The sequence below is a fragment of the Lissotriton vulgaris genome, chromosome 8 (assembly GCF_964263255.1).
Source record: "Lissotriton vulgaris chromosome 8, aLisVul1.2, whole genome shotgun sequence".
NCBI classification, from domain to species: domain Eukaryota; kingdom Metazoa; phylum Chordata; class Amphibia; order Caudata; family Salamandridae; genus Lissotriton; species Lissotriton vulgaris.
The window spans coordinates 1,208,357,695-1,208,381,634 of NC_141696.1; the positions used below are offsets into that span (position 1 = coordinate 1,208,357,695).

The window sequence follows — 23,940 nt, forward strand, 5'->3', positions numbered from 1 at the left end:
CCTTAACCTGTACACAGAACTCATTCTTATGGAACCCATCTGTGTTACATTGTTTTCTTCAGAATGTAATTTACCATTGCCTTTCACTCATCCACTTCCCAACCAAGTTTCTCCATATGACTCCCTGGTTAAAAATGTACCCACGGCTTTCACTTTAACTATCTAGAGGTGCGAATCTCAATAAGAAAGTCACCCCTAAATTTAAGGAAAGTCTGAACTTCACACATCGGAGAGGACACAAAAGTGCATTTGTTTAGATTATAATTTATGATCACTGCTACTTCTTTATTTCTGTTGCGGACATCTCAAAAGCGGTTTCAGTTCTTGCACCAATCCAGGTCACTCAATGACACACAATTATTGTTCATGTCTAATTAAGAGGATTGTTTCTCGTTTCCTACAAATGACTATGCTGCACTTGTAACTGTGCACAACTTTACCAAGCAGCTAAACAAGTAAATTTAAACACAGTTATGAGTCTCTAAAAAGAGGAATAATTCAGCACTCTTAGATAGGCATGCCATACTATTACCATTAAATTAATATCCATTTCCTATACAGTTATTTGACAAAATTATCCACCAGCTATATCAGGGTGGGAATAGTGTAGAGCAGGAACTGGAGGTTATAGGTGAGCAAATAATTTAACAATAGATATTTCATGCGGGCAAGATGGAGATAAAGATACCTTTTGGTTAGAACAAAAAATGGACTACTTCCTCAGTGGAACCTCAGAAAAAAGTAATAATGACAAGCGACATAGGTGGCCAAGTAAGGTAACAGGATCATTAGGACTTCATGAAATCATGTTTTTAGTGCAATTTGGTAAAGTCATCCGGGAACGTAACAGTACATTTACAAAGAAAAACATTAACAGTTGAATCAATTATACCTCAGATTCTGTCCACATTTCTAAAAGACATCTTTTTCTTTGGGGGAAAAAAACTTAATTCTATGCATGTTACGTTTTGTAAATTCTATAGCCTCAAATATTTATTTGTGTTCATCTATTTATAGGTTCCACTTACCTTCTATTTCTGTCCAGTTTACAGCAACTTCCACAATTGGTATTTTTAAGCACTGGGCTATATACAGAAGTTCCACATCAAAGGCCCTAAAATAGAACACGGGAGAGAGAAACAACATTTTGTACTGCAGATATATATATTTTTTGTTTATAACGTTTTATTGGCATTTTATCTGGAAACAGATAGAAACATAGCATAATAGGCAACACCACAATATGCAGAGGTTTCATGGCAATACAAAAGGAAGGCAAATGAGAGGCTATGTGCTGTCCAACTTCCCACACAATGGGAGTATAGTGGGCCTAGAGACAAATGGCATCACTGTATACCGTTCTAACAGCTATTTCAACAGCCAACATACTCTACGGCCGCATACTTCACCAGTGCTAATTTCCTCACGCTCCAGTGTCCCCAGAATGGGAGCAATCCTCTGCAGCCTGAGAAAGAACTCCTTTCAACACTCTAGTATTCTTTCGCTAAAGGACATGCTGATGTTGCGCTAAGATACCATTGTTGCAACAGCAGGTTGCTGAACATAAACAATGCGACTGAAAAAGGAAAAACAAAAAAGAGAAACTTATACATAACCAAGATGGGGGGATGGAAAGTGGGAGAGGAGTAGATGGAAGGGAAGGGGAATATGGCAGGAGGGGGAGTGTGTGGCACCTTGCTCTGGTTTCCAAATCATTTCATCCCGCTGGGAGGCGTCGCTCTAGCCATAACATATATGATCTCTGTTGACAGATAGGGAGGTGTCAAGGGCGTCAGTAGTAGTCAGTGTTTCTGTGTAGGGGGTGCCGGAGTCCTACTAGGTACTTGTGGGGGTTACGTTGGGCAACTAGTCAGTGGGGTTCCAAAACCTCACCGGGTCCTTGGGGCGTATGGCATCATCAAAGAGCTGCAGAGCTCGGAGTCTTGTTGGTTGCAATCTAGCGTTCTCTAGTCGCCCCAAATTCTTTAACAGTGGTTTCCACAGCTTCGTGAATTTAACATCCCGAAACTGTAGGCGCGCCGTGAGTAGTTCCATTGCCACCGTGTGCCATAAGCAAGTGAACCATACATTTATCGAGGGTGATTCAGATTTCTTCCAATAGAGAGCGATAGTCTGCTTCTCAGCCCCCAGCATATGGAGGTTAAGGTGCCGGTCCCGGCGGGTAATTGCTCGCAGGTTTACTGGCTTAAGGTCTAGAATTATAGTGAGTGGAGTTCTTGGTAGGGGGTACCCTAGGAACCGTTTAATATGGCTAAGGACCTCATTCCAGTAGGTAGCAAGAAGAGGGTATGACCACCAAATGTGTATAAAATCGACAATCGCTTGCGTGCAGCGCCAGCACAGAGGGGATGCATTGGGGAACATCTTTCGAAGCCGAGACGGAGTATAGTACCACAGGGTCATCACCTTGTAGGTGAATTCCTGCTGGGGGATGCTATGGAAAGTTTTCGGAATAACACACCAAAGGCGTGCCCACTGTGAGGGGGCAATGTCAGCATCGGACAGGGACTGCCACTGCAATTGGTACGGGTGGAGATCCGAGCGGTATGAGTGCTGAAGGATTTTGTATATGCAAGAGATTAACCCCTTGAAAGAGCTAAAGGTACGCGCCAGCTTTTCAAACGGCGTGAAAGATAGTGTGGCTACCTGCGATAACAAGGGTCCCTGCAGCCAGTGCTGGAGTTGGAGATATTGATACTAGTCTTTCTCAGCCAGCTTAAATTCTTGCTTACATTGGTCAAATGTTTTAATTTCTTCCCCCGAGAATAAGTCGTGTATTGTTCTGCAGTCATTATCCGTCCAATTTGCATAGTAGGGTGGGCGGCACGCAGGAGGGAACTGCGGATTGCATGTAATTGGGTTGTGTGGGGATGGGAATGTAGTGAGGCCCCAACGCACCGCCACTCTATCCCAAATTTCAAGCACTGTTTTAGTAGGAACCGCCATGTAGGTGCTGCGGTGGCACTCCTCCTGAGGCAGCCATGCATGGTCCCAGACAAGGTGGAAAGTGACTGCTCTGTCCATGTGGAACCACACATTCTCACTTTCCCATGCCGTCAATTCTGGTATAAAGCGGAGGTGGGACGCCCAGTAGTATTCTAACAGGTTAGGGCAACAGAGCCCCCCTCTATCCCGTGAAAGCATTACCATTTTACTAGAGAATCGCTGCTTCTCCCCCCCCATATAAATGCTATTGACTCCCGTTTTAGTCCCTGGATCTGGTGTTTCGGGATGGGCGTCGAAGTGTTTGGAATAGATAGAGAATCTTCGGCAGGACGGACATTTTGACTGTATTAAGACGCCCCAACCAGGAGAGCAGTAGAGCTTTCCATGACCTTAACACAGAGGTTTCTATATTCTTGCCAATTAGTTTGAGACCAAGTGGCTAGGTCTGGTGTTAGATTGAGGCCAAGATATCGTACAGACTTAGTCACCCATTGATACGGGGTGAGGGCCTGCAAGGCCGCAATCTCCTCTGACGGAATCGTGAGGTTAAAGGCCCAAGATTTTGTATGATTAATTTTAAGCCCTGAATGCACAAGTTACTACTTGTGTAACGATATATCTGTAAGAGACATTAGTTAGTGATAGATTCCTTACCTTAGAATATCCCCAGGCGTCAGACTGGATCCGGAAACTTTTGCGTAGCAGTACCCTTGCGCGTCGGTAGGCGTTGTCTGTGGCTCCGCGTCCGTCGTCGGCGTCGTGGGCGCCGTGATGACGTCGTCTGAGTACTTAGATGCCCCCTCCGCGTGCTGACGTCAGTTCTTAGGCACAGCTTTTCCGCGCCAGAAACGCAGAGCTATGCCAAAAACCAACACTGGTGCCATGAAACTAGGGCCCTGAAGGGGATGACCTTAACCCTAGATATTGGTTCGCAGAACGGGGAGGATGGGTGGGTCGGTAAGGAATCTATCACTAACTAATGTCTCTTACAAATATATCGTTACACAAGTAGTAACTTGTGCATCTGAAAGAGACACGTTAGTGATAGATTCCTTACCTTAGAATAGATACCCCAGCAATACCAACCCCGTGGTGGTGGGTCTGCGAACCAATAATCACACCAGAAAGTCCTGGAGGACGGAACGGCCAAAGAAGCCATCCCTCCGGACTTGACTGTCCAGGCAATAATGTCCTGCAAACGTGTGCAACGAGGCCCTCGTAGCCGCCTGGCACATGTCCTGCAAGGGCACACCTCGGCCCAAAGCAGTAGTAGTCGCTGTGGCTCGAGTGGAATGAGCCCTCAGCCCCACAGGGGGTTCCTTCTTAGCCAAGGAGTAACACGCCTGGATACACAAGATGATCCACCGCGAGATGGTCCGCTTATGCACCGCTTTCCTTTTCTTAGCGCCCACGTAACCAACAAAGAGTTGGTCATCCACCCGGAATTGGCGTGTGCGATCCAAATAAAATGAGAGCGCACGTTTTGGGTCCAGACGGTGGAGCCTCTCTTCCTCTCTTGAGGGATGCGGAGGCGGAAAGAAGGTGGGCAAGGTGATAGATTGCCCAATGTGGAAGGCCCTGATTACCTTGGGTAGGAGGGAGGGCTTTGTCCGTAACACAACCTTGTCCGGATGGACTGAAAGGAAAGGAGGTTTACAAGATAGAGCCTGGAGCTCACTCACTCTCCTGGCAGAGGTGATGGCTACCAGGAAAGCAGTCTTCAAAGTGAGAAAGTGAGAAGGCGAAGAGGGCATTTGTGAAGTGGCTCAAAGGGAGCGCACATCAGAAATGTAAGAACCAGGTTCAAGTCCCACTGAGGCATCACGAAGGGAACAGGAGGGAACGCATGAGTGATGCCCTTCAGGAATCGATTAACGATAGGGGACTTGAACAAAGAAGGTTGATCAGGCAGCCTGAGAAAGGCTGAAAGAGCCGAAAGATAGCCCTTGACAGTGCCCAGAGCAGAGCCCTGCTGGGCAAGAGAAAGAAGAAAGAGGAGAACCTCAGAAAGAGGGGCATTAAGGGGATCCACAGCCTTTGCTGTGCACCATGCCACAAATCTGTTCCACCTGCAGGTGTATACCGACTTTGTGGAGGGACGCCTGGCTGCCAGAATGATGTTGCAAACTTCAGGAGGCAAGTCAAATGGCCAACTGTCGCCGCTCAATCTCCAAGCATGGAGGTGGAGACTGGACAGGTTCGGGTGAAGGACCGTCCCCTGCTGCTGCGACAGAAGGTCCTCCTGAAGAGGCAGACAAACCGGGGGATCGACCGACACACTGAGTAGCTCTGAATACCAGTACCTTCGTGCCCAGTCCGGAGCCACAAGGATGACTTGGGCCCGGTCGCGCTTGATCTTCTTCAGCACTCTGGGCAGAAGTGGTATAGGCGGAAAGGCGTACAACAGACCACAACTCCACTCGCGACGAAAAGCATCTCCGAGCGAGTGCCGCCTTGGAAATTCCAACGCGCAGAACTGATGACATTGCGCGTTCTCTTCGGTGGCGAATAGATCTAACCAAGGCTCTCCCCACTGCAGAAAGAGACCTTGCGCCACGTCAGAGTTCAGCGCCATTCGTGATCCATCATGCACCGGCGGCTGAGTTCGTCGGCTCTGGCGTTCAGAGAACCGGCCAGGTGTTGAACCACCAGAGTCACGCCCTGATGTTCCAGCCATTGCCAGAGGCGCGGAGCCTCCTGGCAGAGGGTCCACGACCCCACCCCGCCCTGTTGGTTGCAGTACCACATGGCGGTGGTGTTGTCTGTGAACACCTGCACTACACTCCCTCGGACAGACGGGAGGAATGCCTTCAGTGCTAGACGAATCGCCCGCAGCTCCAAAAGGTTGATATGGAGCCAGGACTCCGCCGGAGACCAGAGGCCTCTGATCTCCGCCTCTCCCATGTGCCCTCCCCAGCCCTGGAGGTACGTGTCCGTCACAACCACGTGCTCCGGTTGGGGAAGGGAGAGGGATTTGCCGCGGATCCAATTGCGGTCCGTGAGCCACCGCTGCAGCTGTCTCGCAGTGCCCTCCGAGATCAGGACATGGTTGGACAGGTTGCCCTGATGCTGGGCCCACTGAAACTTCAGGTCCCACTGCAGAGCCCGCATCCGCCACCGGGCGTGATGCACCAGAAGGATGCAGGAAGCCATCAGCCCCAGAAGCCGCAGCGGCAACCTGACCGAAACCCGGGATAAAGGCTGGAAGATTGAATCAGAGCCTGTATATCCCGAACCCGCTGTTCGGGTGGGTAAACCTGAAACTGCGCTGAGTCGAGAACCACTGCGATGAAAAGGAGCTTCTGAGAGGGACACAGGTGTGACTTCGGCACATTGATGGAGAACCCCAGCTGGTGCAGGAGATCCGCCGTAGTCTGGAGGTGGTTGACGACTGTCTGGGGCGAGCCCGCCTTCAACAACCAGTCGTCGAGGTAGGGGAAGACTGAGACCCCTAACCTGCGCAGATGAGCTGCGACCACCGCCATCACCTTCGTGAACACCTGTGGGGCGCTGGTAAGGCCGAAGGGGAGCACGGTAAACTGAAAGTGCTTGTGGCCTACCGTGAACCGCAGGTAACGCCGATGGGCCAGAAGGACCGGGATGTGGAAATACGTGTCCTTCAAATCCAACGCTACCATCCAGTCTCCTGGGTCTAGGGCAGCTAAGACCTGAGCTAGAGTCAGCATTTTGAACTTCTCCTTCCAGAGGAAGCCGTTGACGTTCCTCAGATCCAAGATAGGGCGTAGGCCCCCTTTGCCCTTCTTGGGTACCAGAAAGTAGTGGGAGTAGCAACCACGTCCTACTTCTGGCCCAGGAACGCGCTCGATAGCCCCCTTGGCCAAGAGGGCCGAAACTTCCTCCTGCAGGAGCCGCAAGTGATCCCCCGATACGCGGTGGTGTTGCGGTGGCATGGCTTGAGGAGTCGTCTCGAAGGGGAGGGAGTAGCCCCTCCGTACGATCTGCAGCACCCACCTGTCCGAAGTGACAGTGCTCCAGTGAGAGTGATGATGGCGAACCCTGCCCCCCACTGGCGTCACATGGGCCGAAAAGCACGGACTAGGAGGGTTTAGAGGCGGATGCTGCAGGGGAAGGTGTGGACTGACCTCGCCGTTGTCCCCGACCGCCTCCACGGCGGTTTCCATGGCCGCCGCCGCGCTGGATGTTAGTCTGCGGCGAGTGGCTTGCGGCACGTGTGGGGGCGCCCCTTCCTTGGCCACGAAAGGAGCGAAAAGCAGCCGTTTGCTGGCGCGGGGCCCAGAGGCCCAAGGACTTGCCCGTAGCCCTGGAGTCCTTAAAGCGCTCAAGCGCGTGGTCTGCCTTGTTGCCAAAAAGGCGACGCCCATCGAACGGCATGTCCATGAGAGTGTTCTGGACATCTGCCGAAAAGTTGGCGGACCTCAGCCAGGCGTGGCGTCTCACTGCCACCGTCATTGCCATTGCTCTGCCCAGTGAGTCGGTGGTATCCAGCCCACACCGTTGGGTCATAAGGTCCACCGGTGACGATCCAGAACCCAAGGAAGGTCCAGCCGGGTGCCGCTGGACCTTGCGGCACCGGGCCCAAAGGCGCCGGCGGTGTCGGGACCGCGGGGCCGGACCCGAAGGCGCCGCGGAGCCCGGAGGAGAAAGGGTCCTCATGGCCATGAGGAAGTGCTCAATCTCCTCCGGCGTCGCGTCCTGCTCAGGGACCGGAGGGTGTAGGGTGGAAAGTGACGCCCGCGACTCCGAAGGAGCCGCGTGGGCGGTGTCACCCGAACCCCCGGCCGCGTCGCGCGAGCGTCGGGGGGAGTCAGAAGAGAGATGACGCCTCTTCGACTTCTTGTGCTTTTTACCTGACGACGACTTCGACCCGGAGGAGTGGTGCAGACTCCCGGATCTGTGGTGGCTCCGTCCCCGCGACCTGTCCCTCGACCTCCCGTGGGACCGGGACCTCACGCGGCACGGCGCGGGGCCGACTGCCGGAGTTCGAGTCGACTGCGGGACCGCTCCTGCCTGGCTTTCGAAGATAGGGCCCGGCAGTCGGAGCAGGCCTTGTGTCAAGTTCAAAGGATACACTGGTGCGGCCCCCTCAGGAACAGAAGCTCTTACCCCAAATCCACCCCAGGGGTAATTCAGGGACTACTGAGAATTTTGCTGTCCACAGAATTAACCCCGTGGGGGAAAGGGGAAGTGGATGACAAACAAAGAGAGACACGCTTCGGACACTGGCTTCCAACCTGGTCTGGTCTGGTCTGCGCTGTAAGGCAAAACACTTATTAGATTTCTGACTCACAAGAAATGTTACATCTTATTATCTATTCTTTCCTGACCAAGGCTAATCCTTACCAGTGTCTAAACAGAAGCTAGCTCCTCCCTATTAATGTTTGTCTGGTACTTGTATATCTGATTCACTGCAAGAAACCGGCTGACAACCCAATGGGAAACTGCATAAGGAATGGCCACCAATTCTGTCCAAGGCGGCTAGCAAACATACAGTCTTGAAGTTTCCATGTAGAAGGTTGCAGGAAATACAGTCTATAAACAAGCACTCTCTGAAGTCTTTAATAGAAATTATGTTCACTGTACTCTGAAGTGCTAGTCTCTCAGGCTCAAGGATCCTCTTGCTCCAAACACTGCTAGCTTGAAGATATCATCACCTCAGTCATTGCCTAGAGACTGGAGCACAAGAACCACACTCTTACTTGGTATTCGAGGTCTTCTCTTCACAGAAGACACTCTGAAGTCTCTGCTCCACTAACACTCGGAACGCTATGAGGTAGCGTCTTTACTTTGCCAGAACTCGGGTCGCTTCAAGAAGAAACAAAGGGCAAAACGAAGCACTCAAACAGCGTGTCAAAAGTCCCTTAATGACACGCAATCACTGTGAAGGGCAAGGGAAAATGTTCTTGAAGATATGCGCCAAATTTCCTCTGAGAGATGACAGCGAGCAACGGAAGCTCCTGTCAGGCGATGAAAGTCGGTTGAAGTGCGCAGCGCGAGGCTCGCGCATGCGCATTAACGACAATGCTCGCCACTGCTCCCAGAAACTAGACCGCTGAAGGATGTTTTGCTCGATGGGGCTGGGAGCTACCTTTGCAACATGGCGGGACGCTGCAGGACCTTAACAGACACCGCAAAGATGTTTTCCAGAATGGATTCTTCCTTACTAATAGCCTTTGGCGAGGGGCATGGATCCTGACACCTTGTCGCCGTCGTCGACGCCTAAACAGGTCAAACACAGGTGGTGGGGGTCCGTGACCGACATCGTGCGGTCGCACTCCTCACAGTGTTTAAATCTGGGCATCCCTGCGGCACCGATCGGAGTCGTTAGACTTCGAAGAATGATCAAAAAGATCAAAAAGTTAGTCAAAAATTGACTTGGGTAACTGCTCTTTCCAGATCTGCGCTGGCTGGCGCGGAAAAAAGAAGAACGGAAGTCAGCACGAGGAGGCGGCGTCTAAGTACTCCGACGACGTCATCACGGCGCCCACGACGGACGCGGAGCCGCAGACGACGCCTACCGACGCGCAAGGGTACTGCTACGCAAAAGTTTCCGGATCCAGTCTGACGCCTGGGGATATTCTAAGGTAAGGAATCTATCACTAACGTGTCTCTTTCAGATCTTGCTCATAGAACTGGAGTAGGGTATGTACTGCAGGGAGCGAGCGCAGCGGATCAGAAAGGGTAAGAAGCATATCTTCTGCAAACAGGGCAATCTTATGTTCTATTCCCCCGAGCGTAAGGCCACGGATGTCAGGTGACCGGCGTATCATAATAGTGAGCGGTTCCACAACAAGGGCGAACAATAGGGGTGACAGGGGAAGCACTGTCTGGAACCCCTAAGAATAGAGATGGGCTGCATGAGTCGCCAGTTGACACGAACCCTAACAAGGGGTGAAATGCAGGGAGCCATGATGCACGCTATCATTCGCGGGCCTAGACCGACTTTCTGCAGAACCGCGTGGAGAAATCCCCAGTCCACTCGGTTAAACGCCTTTTCGGCATCAAATGAGAGCAGGCAGGCAGGGATCCTCCAGTGCCGCGCCTTCCCTACAAGGTGCGCGACTCACCGCACGCTGTCCGCCCTTTGGTGTTGTTGGATGAAGCCTACCTGATCTGGCTCGATGAGGTTGGGCAGATAAGTCGTTTCACCCAAAATTTTTGTGTATAATTTAAGATCCGTATTTAACAAGGCGATAGGGCGGAAGGAAGAGCAGAGTGTGTGGTCTTTTCAAGGCTTGGGAATCAGGGCAATTTCAGCTATTTCCATATCCGGGGATGGCCCTACAGTGTTCGTGAAAGAGTTGAAAAGACCCAGCCTATACGTTTGAAGTTGCGGCAGGAAAGCGCGATATAACAAGACTGAGAGCCCGTCCTGGCCCGGCGTTTTGCAGAGTGGGAGTTCGTTCAGGGCACTAGTTAGTTTCTCCGGCGTAATTGACTCCTCCAAACGTTAGGAGTGGTAGTCATTCAGGGGGTCCCTGTCGCAGGCATCTAAAGCAGCAGATATGAGTTCAGGGGCGGGCGGATCTCGAGCATAGAGAGACGCATAGTAATCTTGGAATGTTTGGAGTTTGTCAGACTCTGTGGTAGCCCATGACCCTTCCCCTAGCTTTAGTTTCGCAATGTGGGCTTTGGCTGCCCGCGTTCTCAGGCAGCGCGCTAAAAAAGTACTCACCCTGTCCCCTCCGTCGTAGTAGCGCTGCCGCAACGCAAGCAAAGCCTGCTCCGCTTTATTCGTTCTGTGGGCCCAAAGCTGGCCTCTGAGGACAGCCAAGTGCCGTTTATGCACTGCCAAAGGGCGCTCCTGATCCATTTTCTCCAATGTTTTGATTTCGCGCGTGAGTTTGGTCTCATATAGGCGAGCTTCCCGCGGCCTAGAAATAGCTTTTGACGTAAGGGTACCGTGAATCGTAGCTTTAAACGCATCCCACAAAACAGGGAGGTGCGTTTCCGGGAGATCGTTAGATTCAAAATAGGAGGAAATGGCAGATTGGAGCTCCTCTTTATCCACCGGGTCCCTGAGAACGTGGAGCGGAAATCACCATCTCCTAGGCTGCGCAGGGTGAGCTTAGTGCTCATGAAGGAGAAGTTCTATATGAGCGTGATCAGATTCTGATAGATCAGAGATGTCTACGGAGAAGGTATCTTTAACCAGAGAATGGGACACAAAGAGGAAGTCAATACGAGAGTAAGAGCGATGCGTGTGAGAGTAGAATGTGTAGCCACGGCTCTCAGGGGAGTGATAGCGCCAGGTGTCTGAGATTTAAGGCGTCAAAAGATTTTTTAGTCGCTGACAACGTAGCCCCCACCCCATGAAATGCGCCCCGCTGCGGTCCAACTCTGCATCCTAGACCAGGTTCAAATATCCCCCCCCCCCCCCCCCCCTTCACCCCCCACTTTGAGGTCCGTACCCACCAGCACTATATGCTCCCGTAAAATCTTGCATAGGAAAGTGTCTTGGCCCTGATTTGGCGCATACACATTGCAAAGAGTAAGTGTGCGATGCCCTCTCCTGACTCCCACTTTAAGAAATCTGCCCTCAGAGTCGTGGACTACCTTAGTGTCGCTGTCGCCCTGTGAGATGCACGCCCTACAGAGGATAGCTACACCCGCTGTCTTGGGAGTCTGCTGAGGACCAAAACTGATGAGTGAAACGTGGGCGAGACATACGTTTTACATCTTTTCTGAGGAGGTGTGCCTCTTGCAGGAAAATGATGTCTGGGTTCTGTATTAAGAGGTATCACTATAGCTGGCGCCTTTTGTTGGGGGAATTGAGACGCCTTGACATTAAGGGGCAGGATTTTGAAACAGGGTACAGACGTCATCGTCGCCGTCTCAGACAAGTGGTGCATCAAGCTAGGCATCCGCTGGGAGCTCTCCTGAGGGCCCAGGGACTCCCCCTGCCGGGTAGAAAGGTAGGAAAGGAAAAGGAAAAGGAAAAGTGGGGGAGGGAAGGGGGTGGCAGAAACAACTTAACTACTGTTACGGCCAACATGGCCAACATATTCCTAGTCCAGTCTAGGGAGTAGCCAGGCACTGTGGCACAGGCTGTCCCAGAGATGTCACTCTCCCAGGAATAGGAGCGGGGGACGGTCATCACGCCGGACAGAGCGTCAGACTCGGGATCGCAGCCCCGGACCGCCGCTGCTCTAATGGAAGCTAGAGGATCATCGGTGTGTGTCAAGAACAGTAGGGAGCATCAGCTACATATCAGTGGATCAGAGCCCGTCCTGAGGCAAAGGGAGGGTAGCAAGTGCAGCCATTAGAGTTAGGGCAGGCCGAGTGACAACAGCCCTACGTGGATCTGGAGTCGATGGTCCTCCGTCAAGGCATCCCTCCCCTTAGGACACCTCTTGGTATTGGTGAAGCAATCTGCCACAGTCTCTCGTGGATGGATGTCTAGCGTCCGCGATAGACTCAGGAAGGTCCCCTGCAGGGCCCACCAAAGGGGCATCAAGGAAGTATAGCATCTGAGCTGGCCCTCCCCCAAGCCGCTGGAGCCCCCAACCAGGAAGGGAAAGAGCCTTGCGATTCGAACTTCATGAGCTATGAACCTCCCCAAATCAAGTAACAGGCAATCGAGCTAGCAACACAGCTAACAGCGTAGAAATTGGCTTGTGAACACACAGAAGACAAAAGGTCCCTCCAGTGTCCATGCACACTGCAGTAAAATCTGCTTTCAATTCGTGAGTTAGGTGCGGCCGGCTGCAAGGAAACATACGTGAAGGAGCGTTGTGGTCCACTCCAGCCCCAACTGAGCCCAACCCTGTACGAGCAGTCGAGCAGGATTTGTTCGTGGGGCAGCCAAATAGGTAAAACGTCGACAGTGGGGAATATTACGGTATGGTGAATAGTATACTTCGAGGTGAGCAGCACTCTGAGAGCTGAGCTACTTAATGGCAGCCGGTTGTGAGCTCAAGGGTGAACGATCTCCTAAGGATTTGATGTGCTGGATTAAGTCTTCTTTCTCCCGGGAAGAGCTGCTGCGACCTCTGGAAGAAGGGCGGCGAGAGTGGTGAACCAGGTTCCACTGTGGCTTTAGTGGGGTCCAGGTCTTAGTAAGCAGTCGGGAGGTGCTTGCCGGGGTGAAGAGTCTGGGATCTGGAGCAGCTGGGCCGCCTCTCTGTATGACCTCAGTACTCGCCGCTTGGACTCCCACTGGAATATGAGGGTGAAGGGATGTCCCCATAGGTAGCAGATATTAAGCTCCCGAAGCATGTCGGTGATGGGTCTAAAGTCCCTTCAGCGTTGAAGCGTTGTGGGGGCCAAATCCTGGTATAACTGGATGGGCACACCATTGAGCCGAGCTGCTTTGAGGATTGCTTCCTTCTCAGTAAAAAAATTTACCCGAGTTAGGATATCAGGGATGAGGCCGGGCCTCCCCGGGGGTCCGGTCACTCTGTGTGCACGGTCCAAGGCCGGCGAAGTGGCGTCGTCATCTCCCCTGATGTCGCGAAGCAGGTCCACCACAAAAGTCATGATATCCGCCCCTTCTGCTCCGATTGGAACCCCCCGTATGCGTATGTTGTTCCGTCGCCCCCTATTTTCCAAATCCTCCTGTTTGATCTGCAACTCAATGTGCTGCTCCTCCAAAGTGGCTAACTGCTGCCATAAGTGCCCTTGGTCCTCTGTGCGGGTGTCTAGAGTTTGTTCTATGTCGTCTACCCGGTCGCCCAACTCCCCCACATCTTTGTGAAGATCTTTGACGCGGGCCTGAACCTCGTTTTGCAAAGACCCCATTTCAGATTTGAGTTCATGCATGAAAAGCGACATAAAAGCCTGTGTAACTGGCTCAGATGGGCCCACAGTCGCCAGCATTACCGCAGAAGCTGGAGGTGGATCCGGTTTATCCCCCGTGGCCGCTGCTGCAGATGTAGACTCTTTAGGGGCTGCTGAAGTGTCTTTCCCAAATTTTGATCGCGTCATGGTGGTATAGGAGGGTTGCCCTGCCGCTGCGGACCGCCCCTGGGGATACCCCCTTAGTCCAATTTGCTATCAGTCCACTAAGTCAGCGTACCCCACCACACAACCCCAGCACCAGCCAGTGCGGATGGCAACAAGGAGTCAGGCACACTAGCGTATTAATGCGGGGTGTTGGTACTAAATGCTGCGGGGTACAAGTGGGTCTTGGGGGTTAAGAGGCAGCCAGCAGGGCAGGGCTCCAACCAGTCACTCAGCAAGGCCACTTCCCCACAGCTTCAGGATGCACGCAGCGCAGATAAAGCAGCCAGCAGGTAGCAGAGCCCACCCGAGGGGAGAAAGGCAGCAGGAGAATCATAGGAGAGCTAGGACTGTGGCCGGCCCCTCGAGCAATGGAGGAACCGGCCCACTCGCGTCCTGCGACTGTAGCCGTGTGGGTAGTGAGGCAGAAGCGTCAGCCAAGATACTAGCCCCCTGGAACCATCCCGGTGGTCAAGAGAGTTTTGCACTGGGCCCCAGCCCTGTGAGGATCAGCCAGGTCAGCACCAGGGAGGGAGGGGCTCTGCCTACGGCGCTGTACCCCCATGGCCAGTCACCAGCGCGAGGCAGGGCCACTGACCGGAGTCAGAACTCCAGCCAGGGTCGCAGGCAGAATGTCAAAAGCTGGAAGTCAGTGGGGGATGCAGAACTCCAGCCAAGGGTGCAGGCAGGATGCCAAAGGCAGTGTCCAGATCAACAAACATACAGGAGCATTCTGCAGGAGCCAGCACCTTCAGTAGGGGGAGGGGCGTCACCGCTAGAGCACATGTCTAGGCCTGGGGGTACACTGGGGGCACAGGGGACTCTCAGAGTATATGCCAAAGTGCTGCCCCCCTCCCCAGCGGTGACTCCAAACCCCCGCCCCTGTACCTGTACAAGGCCCGCTCTCCTGGGCCCCACAGCCGCACTCCAGCCACCAAAGATCAAACAGGGCCAGCATAGAGCTCAGGTCACGAAATGGCGGGCCTTCCCTGCCAATCTCCGCTGTCCGCGTTTCAGGCCCTGCTGTGCCAGCCAGTCTCAGTGTCCGCAGCGTTCCGCTTTCCGTGCACCAGTCCTCCTCTCAGGCAGCTGTTAGCCTCAGCAGTTCAGGCAGCCGTTATAGAAGGAGCCCCTTGTGGCTCCCCCCGAATTACAGCTGGGCCGGGGGAGAGGAGCAGAGTGTCTGCGGCTCCCACGAAGATCTCAGGGGCCGCAGAAGTCCTCTAGGTGTTACCGCGCAGGGCCCGGGCAGCGGTAATGGCAGAGGACACAAGATGGCCGCGAGGCAAGCAGCCCGGGGACCAGACGTCGGGACCAGCGCTCTCCTGTCCCCAGATGCCTACCGCCCAGGAGGACCTCCGCCGCTGAGGGCGATCTTCGGGCTAGGCTCCTACCCCGTGACAGCAGCCGCTGCACAGGGCCATACCAGGGCAGCTGACACACAATGGCTGGCACCTTCCCGCCAGACGCCGCAGGCCGTCTCTCCCCAGGACGCCGCCAGGAATATTCATGAGGGCCCACCACAGGGCCGATTCAGCCCCCGCTCCGCCGTTAATGAGCCCGGGGCTAAGCTGCTAACGTTCGCCGGCCTCCAACCGCAGGTGTACAGGGAGCGCTCAAAACACTGCTCCACAAAATGGCAGGCGCGCTTCCCTGAGCCAAGGCCCTCAGCTTTTTTCACTGCCTACACCTTGATTCACCGACCAGGAGAGTCAACGGAGATCCAAGATGTGGCCAAGGCTTGACTGCAGGCAGTCACCCCCAAGGTAAGGTCCCACCGGCGCTAATTCCAGGCTATAAAATGATTATTCCGCCAGCGGCAGCCCGGAGCCCCTAAAGCGTGCGTCTCACTCCATGCTCAGCGAGACCACGCCCCCGTACTGCAGATATTTTGAAAGCCAATGCTGTTACATCAAATACTCTAACCTGATGTAATACAAGTAGCCATGGCACAGTGATGAAATGAATTCTCTGATGCCATAAAAGTCAGGCTGATGTGAAAGGTCAACTAATGGTACTGCTGAATGGTTCATAAATGTTCAAGCAGTGATTCAATCAAGTACAAAAATGATTAGCCACTGTCACTTTGTTGCACGTCAACATTATGAATGCAAAATGATCTACTGAAAACAATTTATAGCTTTTGGTGCAAGAGTTGTTTTGTATGGAAGTTATGCACCACAGTATATAGAGAGATTTTCTGTAAGACAAGATAATTTTCAAAAGCAATATACATAGACAGTGATGACCACTTTCATGCGTAATTTACACTAGAGGGCAGTGCTCGTCAACCTTCACTTCTGTCACTAAGTTAACTATCCACTACTACAAAAGCGTCCCATTATCTTTCTACAACCACTCACCATAACATGCACATGTTCTTTGTACAGCTCACAAAGACTAATCCTCAGCCTTTCATAAACCAAGCATGCAACTTCAGGCCACTGAAGTTCGAATGTAATAGACCACCCGATGTTCATATCACAGAGTGATATGAACATCGATAGCCTAGAGGCTGGTCACTTTGCCCGAAAGTTAGGAGAGTGTCTTGCTGAAATTTAGGAGAGTGTTTCCCACCTCCCCCATCCTAGGCTAGTTTGGGGTGGTTAGAAATGGGGGACTCTAGTTGGCAACGGTTTGCACCTTAATCCAAGTAGGGACCTTTCTTCCTAGTCAAGGTAAGGGGGATACACTTCTTAAATAACCCCTGCTCACCTCCTTGGTAGCTTGGCACAAGCAGACCGGCTTATTTCAGAGGCAGTGAGTAAAGCATTTGTGAACACATACAGTAATACAGTGAAAACACTACAAATGGACACCACACCAGTTTAGAAAAATGATTTAAACAACAAAAATCCACAATACAGTAATAAAGATATGGCTTTTAAAAAGGTAAACATAGTTCTATTCAAAGCAAATTGCAGATGCAACACTTTTCACACAAATTACCTTGGATGCATCAGGCACACACAAAAAAAAACTGTTGCAGGGAAGGTGATGCATCAGTTCCTTACACCCAGGGATGGTGATGCGTCTGTTCCTTACTTCATGGGGAGGTGATGCATCGGTGCCTTACTGCCACACAGGGGAGGTGATGCATCCGTTCCTTACAGTGTGTGGAGGTGATGTGTCTGTTTCTTATTGTGCAGGGACTTGATGCATCGCTTCTTACTACGACCCCGGTGTTCTTGCCGGTGTGGTGCCCAGATGCAATGCGTGAGGATTGAGGATGCGTCAGTTCTAGACGTGGTAAGGATGACGACACTGTGTTGTTCTCTCCAGCCGGGGTCCTACGATGCATTGGTTCTTGCAGCCGCACAGAAGGGTTTGCGTCAGGATTGGTGCAGGTATCTCAGACTACGCAGATCAGTAAACTCGATGCGGCATGCGGTGAATTCTCGAGCCGCGGGCAGGTGTTGGGTTGATATCTTCGCTGATGCTTCGGAAACAAGTGCAGATGCATTGCACTTCTTGAAGTTGGGTTACTTTTCCAGCTCCCAGCGGCAAACAGCTTCCAGGGGTCTAAAGCAACAGTAGGCACCTCTTAGAAGGTCAGATCCCCGGAAAGGAAGTTCAGGGGAGCTGGTGGTAAAGTCTTTGTGTCCCTAAGACTTCAGAATAGGAGGCAAGTTCTATTTCAATCCCTTGGAGATCTTCCTTAAGCAGGGCACACAGCAAAGTCCTTGTCCTTTCCTTGGCAGAAACAGCCACTGCAGGTCAACCCCAGACAGCAACCAACAAAGAGGCATTACTCCTCCACAGTTTATCTAGCTCTTCTCCTTGGCAAAGGTTCCTCTTGATTTCCAGAAGTGATCCTTGACATCTTTTCTATCCCTGAGACATCCTCCTCCAGCTTTCCCGGTTCTTCTTCCTGTAGTATCCTTAGTTCAGCAGCAATCTAAAGTGATGGGGTCTGGGCCCCAATATTTATACAGCAATTCTCTTTCTGTCAAAACCAGTTCAGTCCTCCCTGGTGCAGATTCACAGCAGGAGGTGGAGACAGCATTGTGTAAGCCATACCAGGCCTATTCAGGTGCAAGGAAATCTACTCCCCTTACTCTAAATGCAGTCCTGGTCTATTCAGCCTAGCCCCGACTCATTCAGGAAAGGCAGGACAGACATCAAACCACAAACCCTGAATGCACACCCCCAGCCCCTGTCATTCAAAAGTCAGACAATCAATCCACCAAAGAGCAGAGGCACAGAGGATGGCTAAGCAAGAAAATACCCACTTTTTAAAAGTGGTATTTTCAAACACACAATATAAAAATCATCTTTACTAAAAGATGCATTTTTATATTCTGAGTTCAGGCATACTAAACTCCATCTTGTTAGCTTGTCCCAATGAGAAGTTATATTTATAAGATGTTATAAATAAACTCCTATTCTATCCTATGGGACAGATGTCGTTTCAATAGCAAAAACGAAATGGGCAGTATTTCACTATTAGGACATGCCACACTCATCAGGGCATGTTCTACCTTTCACAAAAACTGCACCCTGCCCACATGGGTACCTTGGGTCTACCTTAGGGGTGACTCAATATAAAAAAGGGAAGGTTAGGGGCTGGCAAGTGGGTGCACTTGCCAGGTCGAAATGGCAGTACCAAACTGCACACAGACGCTGAAATGACACGTCTGAGTTACATTTACGGGCTGCTCATGTGGGTGGCACAATCAGTGTTGCAGGCCCACTAGCAGCATTTAATTTACAGGCCCTGGGCACACACAGTGCACTGCACTAGGGACTTAGCAGTAAATTAAAGATGCCATTCATGGAATCACCAATCCACAATAACAATTTACAGGGACACCATATGCACTTTAGCACTGATCAGCAGTGGTAAAGAGCCCAAAGTCATAAAACTAACAAAAACAGATCAGAAACAGAAGGCCAAAAAGGAAAGCGTCTGGGGATAAATCCGCTGGACAAGCCAGGTCTAGCAGGGGTCAACAGCAGCATGCTGTGTAAAGGTTCTCGAATATGTTGGGGGACAAACAACATCAGAAAGGGTGGGAAGGAGCACATTACAGGATATCAAAGGGGGCCAGCATCGTATGGTCAAGAACACCACTCTTTGAAAATTCCCTGCTGTAAAACACAAGCCACTTTGTGCACTCTAGTTGCCTAAAAGATCCATCTTTGGATGCATACATATCTTACAAATATTTACGACCACACATTAAGGAAGACATTACTTGTGAAGCATGTAGGCATAATCCCAAAAAATATGCTCGTTGTTACCACTTGACCTGAATGAAAGTAGATGTCTCTCAGAATAGCCCAATGTATTAGTGATGGCCTGCATAACATTATTATGTACTACTGGTAATGGCTAATATAGTGCATAGCAGTGTTTATTGTCCTTAAACAGCAGCACCTGTGTGTATGCACCAAGAGAGAATCCTTATCAGCATCAAACCCATCATTCTGATCTCCAACAAAGTGATATTGAGTCGTCTCTTATTGGACTAAAGGTCACTCTTGTTCAGATCCTCCAAGCTTTCCTACCACCCATGAGCGAGTTATTGGTTACTGCCTGTACCTTACAGCCTAAGATTTTAAAATCCTGTACTCTCGTAAGGTATCTATTCTGCATACAGCACACCAAATCCTGGAAAACACCCATTGTCACTGTCAAAAATTTGTCAGCCAGCCCAGATGCTATGACAAAATCCTCAACTATCAAGCCAACCTAATTCTCTGATGGCTTGAGGCACCAACACAATGCAGAAGGCATTCATGCCTAAATATGTTTGAAATACTGCTTGATCTGTCTTGCCTTATAAAAATAAAGGAATCATCTCCTATGTTTTGTTCGCTCTATGAATTCTTGTGATTGGCAGAATTGCGACTTAAGCAGATGCAGATTTTTTATTTCTAGTGTCAGTAAGACCTTTTCCCGGGAGACCGCATTCAATTGATGATAATCAATGTAAGGACATGCTTTCACCTTCTGTGACTACAAGAAGGTACAGATAGTAATGACAGAATATAGCAATTGCAAATCTGAACACAGAGAAGAGGTGAAAAACAAGGCGCATTCTCCCTTCCACTAGGAAAAGCAGACAATTTGCGTGATGGTAGAACTGGAATATGAAAGTGTGCATCTTGTACTTTTAAGGTGATAATCCAGTCTCCATTTCTCAGCAATGCAATATTTGTGCTGAAGACACCCTTATGACCAAGTTCTGCAAGATCTAATATATGGGCCAGGGGTTTCCAGTTCCTTTTTTTTGGGGGGGGGGGGGGGGGTGGGAAGTCATCCCACATTTCATTGTAGCACCTCTTCTGCAAGTCCATCTCTGTGATCTTTTCCTCTTTGGGTTTGTGCTGGAGGCATATCTGGAGCTGGCCCTATCTTTTAAAACATTGTGTAAGACCAGGTACAATTCTCTTTCAGAGAAACAGATACAAACTGGTATTTTTGTTTTTGTGTTTTAATCAATGTTACCTTAAAGTACCGTACTTGAACTGATTTGTATTTTTTTCTTCTATTTCGCTGTTTTTTCCATGCTTTGTATGAACATAACATGATTGTATATTTGTTCCGTTCTCATTTGGCTCTAATCTGATTAGCTTTAAATTAAAACTATTTTAATGCCAGCTTTTATAGAATAACACTTTTAACGGCTACCACCTCAACAAGCTGTTAAACTCTCTCCTGAAATCAGAATGCAAAGTGGATGCTTGCAGTCACTGTAAATTCTCTCACTGAGATCAAAAACCCATCCGCGGAGGAGAGCAATCGTTCTAGAGCACGGAACCAAAGGAAAGCTTCAAAGTGCTAGTCAATTTAAATCCAATTTTCTACTTTCCAGCTAAAGAACTGACGCCAGTGTCTAATGCAAATCATAAAGGCAGAAATGCATCAGCACTCCTTTTCACTACTACAACTTTCCCTGAGTTCTCATAGAAACTGCCTCCACAAATAGAATTTCTAGAATAGCATGTCATATGAAAACAACTCTGTATTTCACAGGATATTCACAAGGACATGTTTATACCACATAGCTGTGATTTGATGAGAGAAGGCACCTACAGCCTGATTCATCACGCTGAATTGCGCTCGCAAAGGGCCAGATTCTGAGAATCTGGCCCTTTGCGAGTGCGATTTTTGCATTTGGGATTCATCATCCCAAATGCAAAAATCGGTAATAGCGATTTCGCTATTTTGCGAGGAATTACATTTAAGGAATCTCTATTTGAGATTCCTTAAATGCAATTCATCATCCATTTATTAATAGCGAATTCGCAATTTCGGCCCACTATTTACCGCGAGGTCAAACCTCGTGGTAAATAGCGAAAACTTTAAAAAAATGCCTTAAAAAGCATTTTTCTAAGTTGCATTTGCAGTAAAGGATTTTTGGGCGCCTGAAATTAATTCGGCAACACGTCGTGGCAGGAGAAGGGGGTCCGAGTACCTCTTCCGCGATAATTTCAGGCGCCCAAAAATCCTTTACTGCAAAAGCGACGAACGCGCTAAACGGAACCCCTCTGTATTATCTTGGGGTCTGTTCGTTTAACCCTTCAATTCAAGTAGGACCCTCGTCCAAGTAGACGTGACCGAGCGCTACTTGAGTCTCTTCATTGGAAGACCCTTATTCTCTTTAAGTACAGTATTCAAATGAGAACAGCAACACCCAATCCACTGTACTGCCAATTAATCAACCTTGCCTTAAAAAGCACCGGCAAGTTTCAGGAGGCTCATCTGTCCTGATGATGATCTAAAGCTATATAGATCGAAACGCCGTCGACCTACCCAAGGAATTTCACCCGTTCTATTTGTATATAATTGTTGTGTTTTTATCCTTGTTGTTGTTGTGTGACAGTCCGTTCACTTTGATCACTTATGTCACGTCCTGCACCATACTATTCACTTGAGCACCTGCAATACAGTATAAGTATTTATGTATACCCTTGAGAAAAAAGAGTAAAATAAAAACTCCTACCAGTACCTACTACCTTTGCTCCCTAGCGACTTATTAAGTACTCGCTTTCTGTTCTATTCCGCACTAAGGACCTCTTAAGGCCTACCTTGAACCATTGTTCTTTCAAAAGCATTTCGTTACCCCAGGTTCTACTGTATGGGGTCCCCTTGTTTTTAACAAACATAGAAACTTTGCCTGACACCTGAGTCAACCACTTGAGAGAGGCAGAAATAGTGTGTGAGCAAGCGAGAGGGTTGTGTGAGAAAGAGTACAAGAGATAGAGGGCCAAGTGGAAGGGGCCGGGGGCGGGGGGGGGGAAGGGGAGGCGAGACGTGGCCTAGAACACAGCGTGAGGAGGTAGGGGGAGGTGCTGACAAGTAAGTGCCGGTGCAGAGCGCAGGAAACCCCCGGCTCAAATTAAGCACTGTCTCCTTATGCAAAGTCAAACAAGCATTGGCAAAGTTAATTTTTTATTATAAGCTCTAACGAGTTTGCCAATGTTTTTTAGTCCGAAAAAAAAGAAAGACTCTGATGCAGCCAGAGCCAACTGCGTCATCATTTTTTTCTTCATTTTTTTTTTACTTTCCGCTATGCTGCACGATAATCTTTCAGTTGTACCACATGGCTCAAAAAGAAAAAAATGACAAAGCCAAATGCCCTCAGTAGGCGAAACCTGTTGGCTTTGCCGATGTTTGTTAACTATAGTGATTTTACAGGGTGCATAAGTAACCTTTTATTCACTATGCTCTGCCTATGAGTGGTTTGGGGAGGCTTATTATTGGCAAAGTGAACGTTCAGATCCCAGCAGCTGCTGTCTCACACACACAGCATACTGAGAGTTGGGGTTTGAAGACAAAAGTGCAACAAGGGACTCATGTTGGCCCTGGTGAAGATTGTCGCTTTCAATAAGCACATTTGCAATAACGATGGAAAAGGCAGCAGCTGATTGTACATCATGGCCCCATAAGGCTGTTAAAAAACGGACTTAAGCGTCTCTACCTAATCCAAGACCACAATGTAGCCACAAACCTTACAGCCGGTGAGCAGTTGAAATGTGCTCCACAGCCAATCCACGAAAGCGTTCCCATATCGGGTTAACAATATTTACCCCCATCTGATCAGCTGCTTTGAATGCTATAAGTACAGGAGAAAGATCCTGCAGTGTCTTAATGTAACAAAATACTTTTCTTTAAGAATCAGTACAAGTTTCTGAGGCAAACCTTAAATAACGTTCTGCCATGGAGAAAGGTGGGCAACCTACCCGAGTATGCTTGGAATTTCTGGCTCTAACATTAGTTAGAAGCAGCGTGTCTTATGGACAGTGCGGATGAGTGGGTGGGCGTGCCGAGCAACAGGGAGAGCAGGAAGTGAGGGTGGGGCAAAGCAGCACAGATTGGGGTGAGGGAGGTGTGGGGGCAAAGCAAGACTAACTGCAGCGGAGAGGATGGAGACAAGTCAAGGACAAGTAAAACCCCTTCTGCATTGCACTCACAGGATTGCAAGGGCAGGCAATTGACAGGCGTCTCATGGAGATGTGGGGAAGCAAAAAGTTAACAGTAAACCTACAGATCTAACAACTTAGTGTCCAACCAAAGGCTTACATTTTAGGTAAGAAGAATGCACTTTAATCACACACCATAACTAAAAATTACACAATTCAAATGGATTAACAAACACTGGATTAATGTCCTCATTACAGTGTTCACGGAGTGCCCTACTGATATTCCCATACTCTCTGCCTGCCCTAGTAACCCTATTAGGTTTAGTTCCTGATATATTGTGGGCAGAGGCATGAATAGTCACAGGTGCTAATCATTTCACTTTTACCCCTGCAGTTTAGACGCACAACTCAATTTGCACGCTTGATATCAACTTGGACAGAAAGGCTCAAATCCTCATGCTTAATTGCTCAGTGCGTACCCAAGTCTCTTATTCCAATTGTAGGCAACATCACTTTAATTAAATTGATTTCGTTTCAACCCTTCAAACGTACATTTTTCCAAAACGTGTATTATATGAGTGGGTTGTTGAAATCTCATTATTACAAATTCTGAAACATAAGATGTCACACAATACTAAATTAATGCTTTCCTGAATCTGAACAAGATTTATTAAAAATTCA

General features: G+C 49.7%; 1 protein-coding gene across 2 annotated transcripts in view; it reads right to left on the minus strand.

Annotated features, from left to right (window-relative positions):
* Positions 1–23,940, minus strand: part of ALG5 (ALG5 dolichyl-phosphate beta-glucosyltransferase) — a 208,601-nt gene that overhangs the window by 14,995 nt on the left and 169,666 nt on the right. For both annotated transcript variants that reach the window (XM_086935089.1, XM_086935090.1), the window contains one exon: positions 1,029–1,114. In XM_086935089.1, the coding sequence (XP_086791215.1) occupies positions 1,029–1,114 (86 nt within the window). The remainder of the gene's footprint in view (positions 1–1,028; positions 1,115–23,940) is intronic.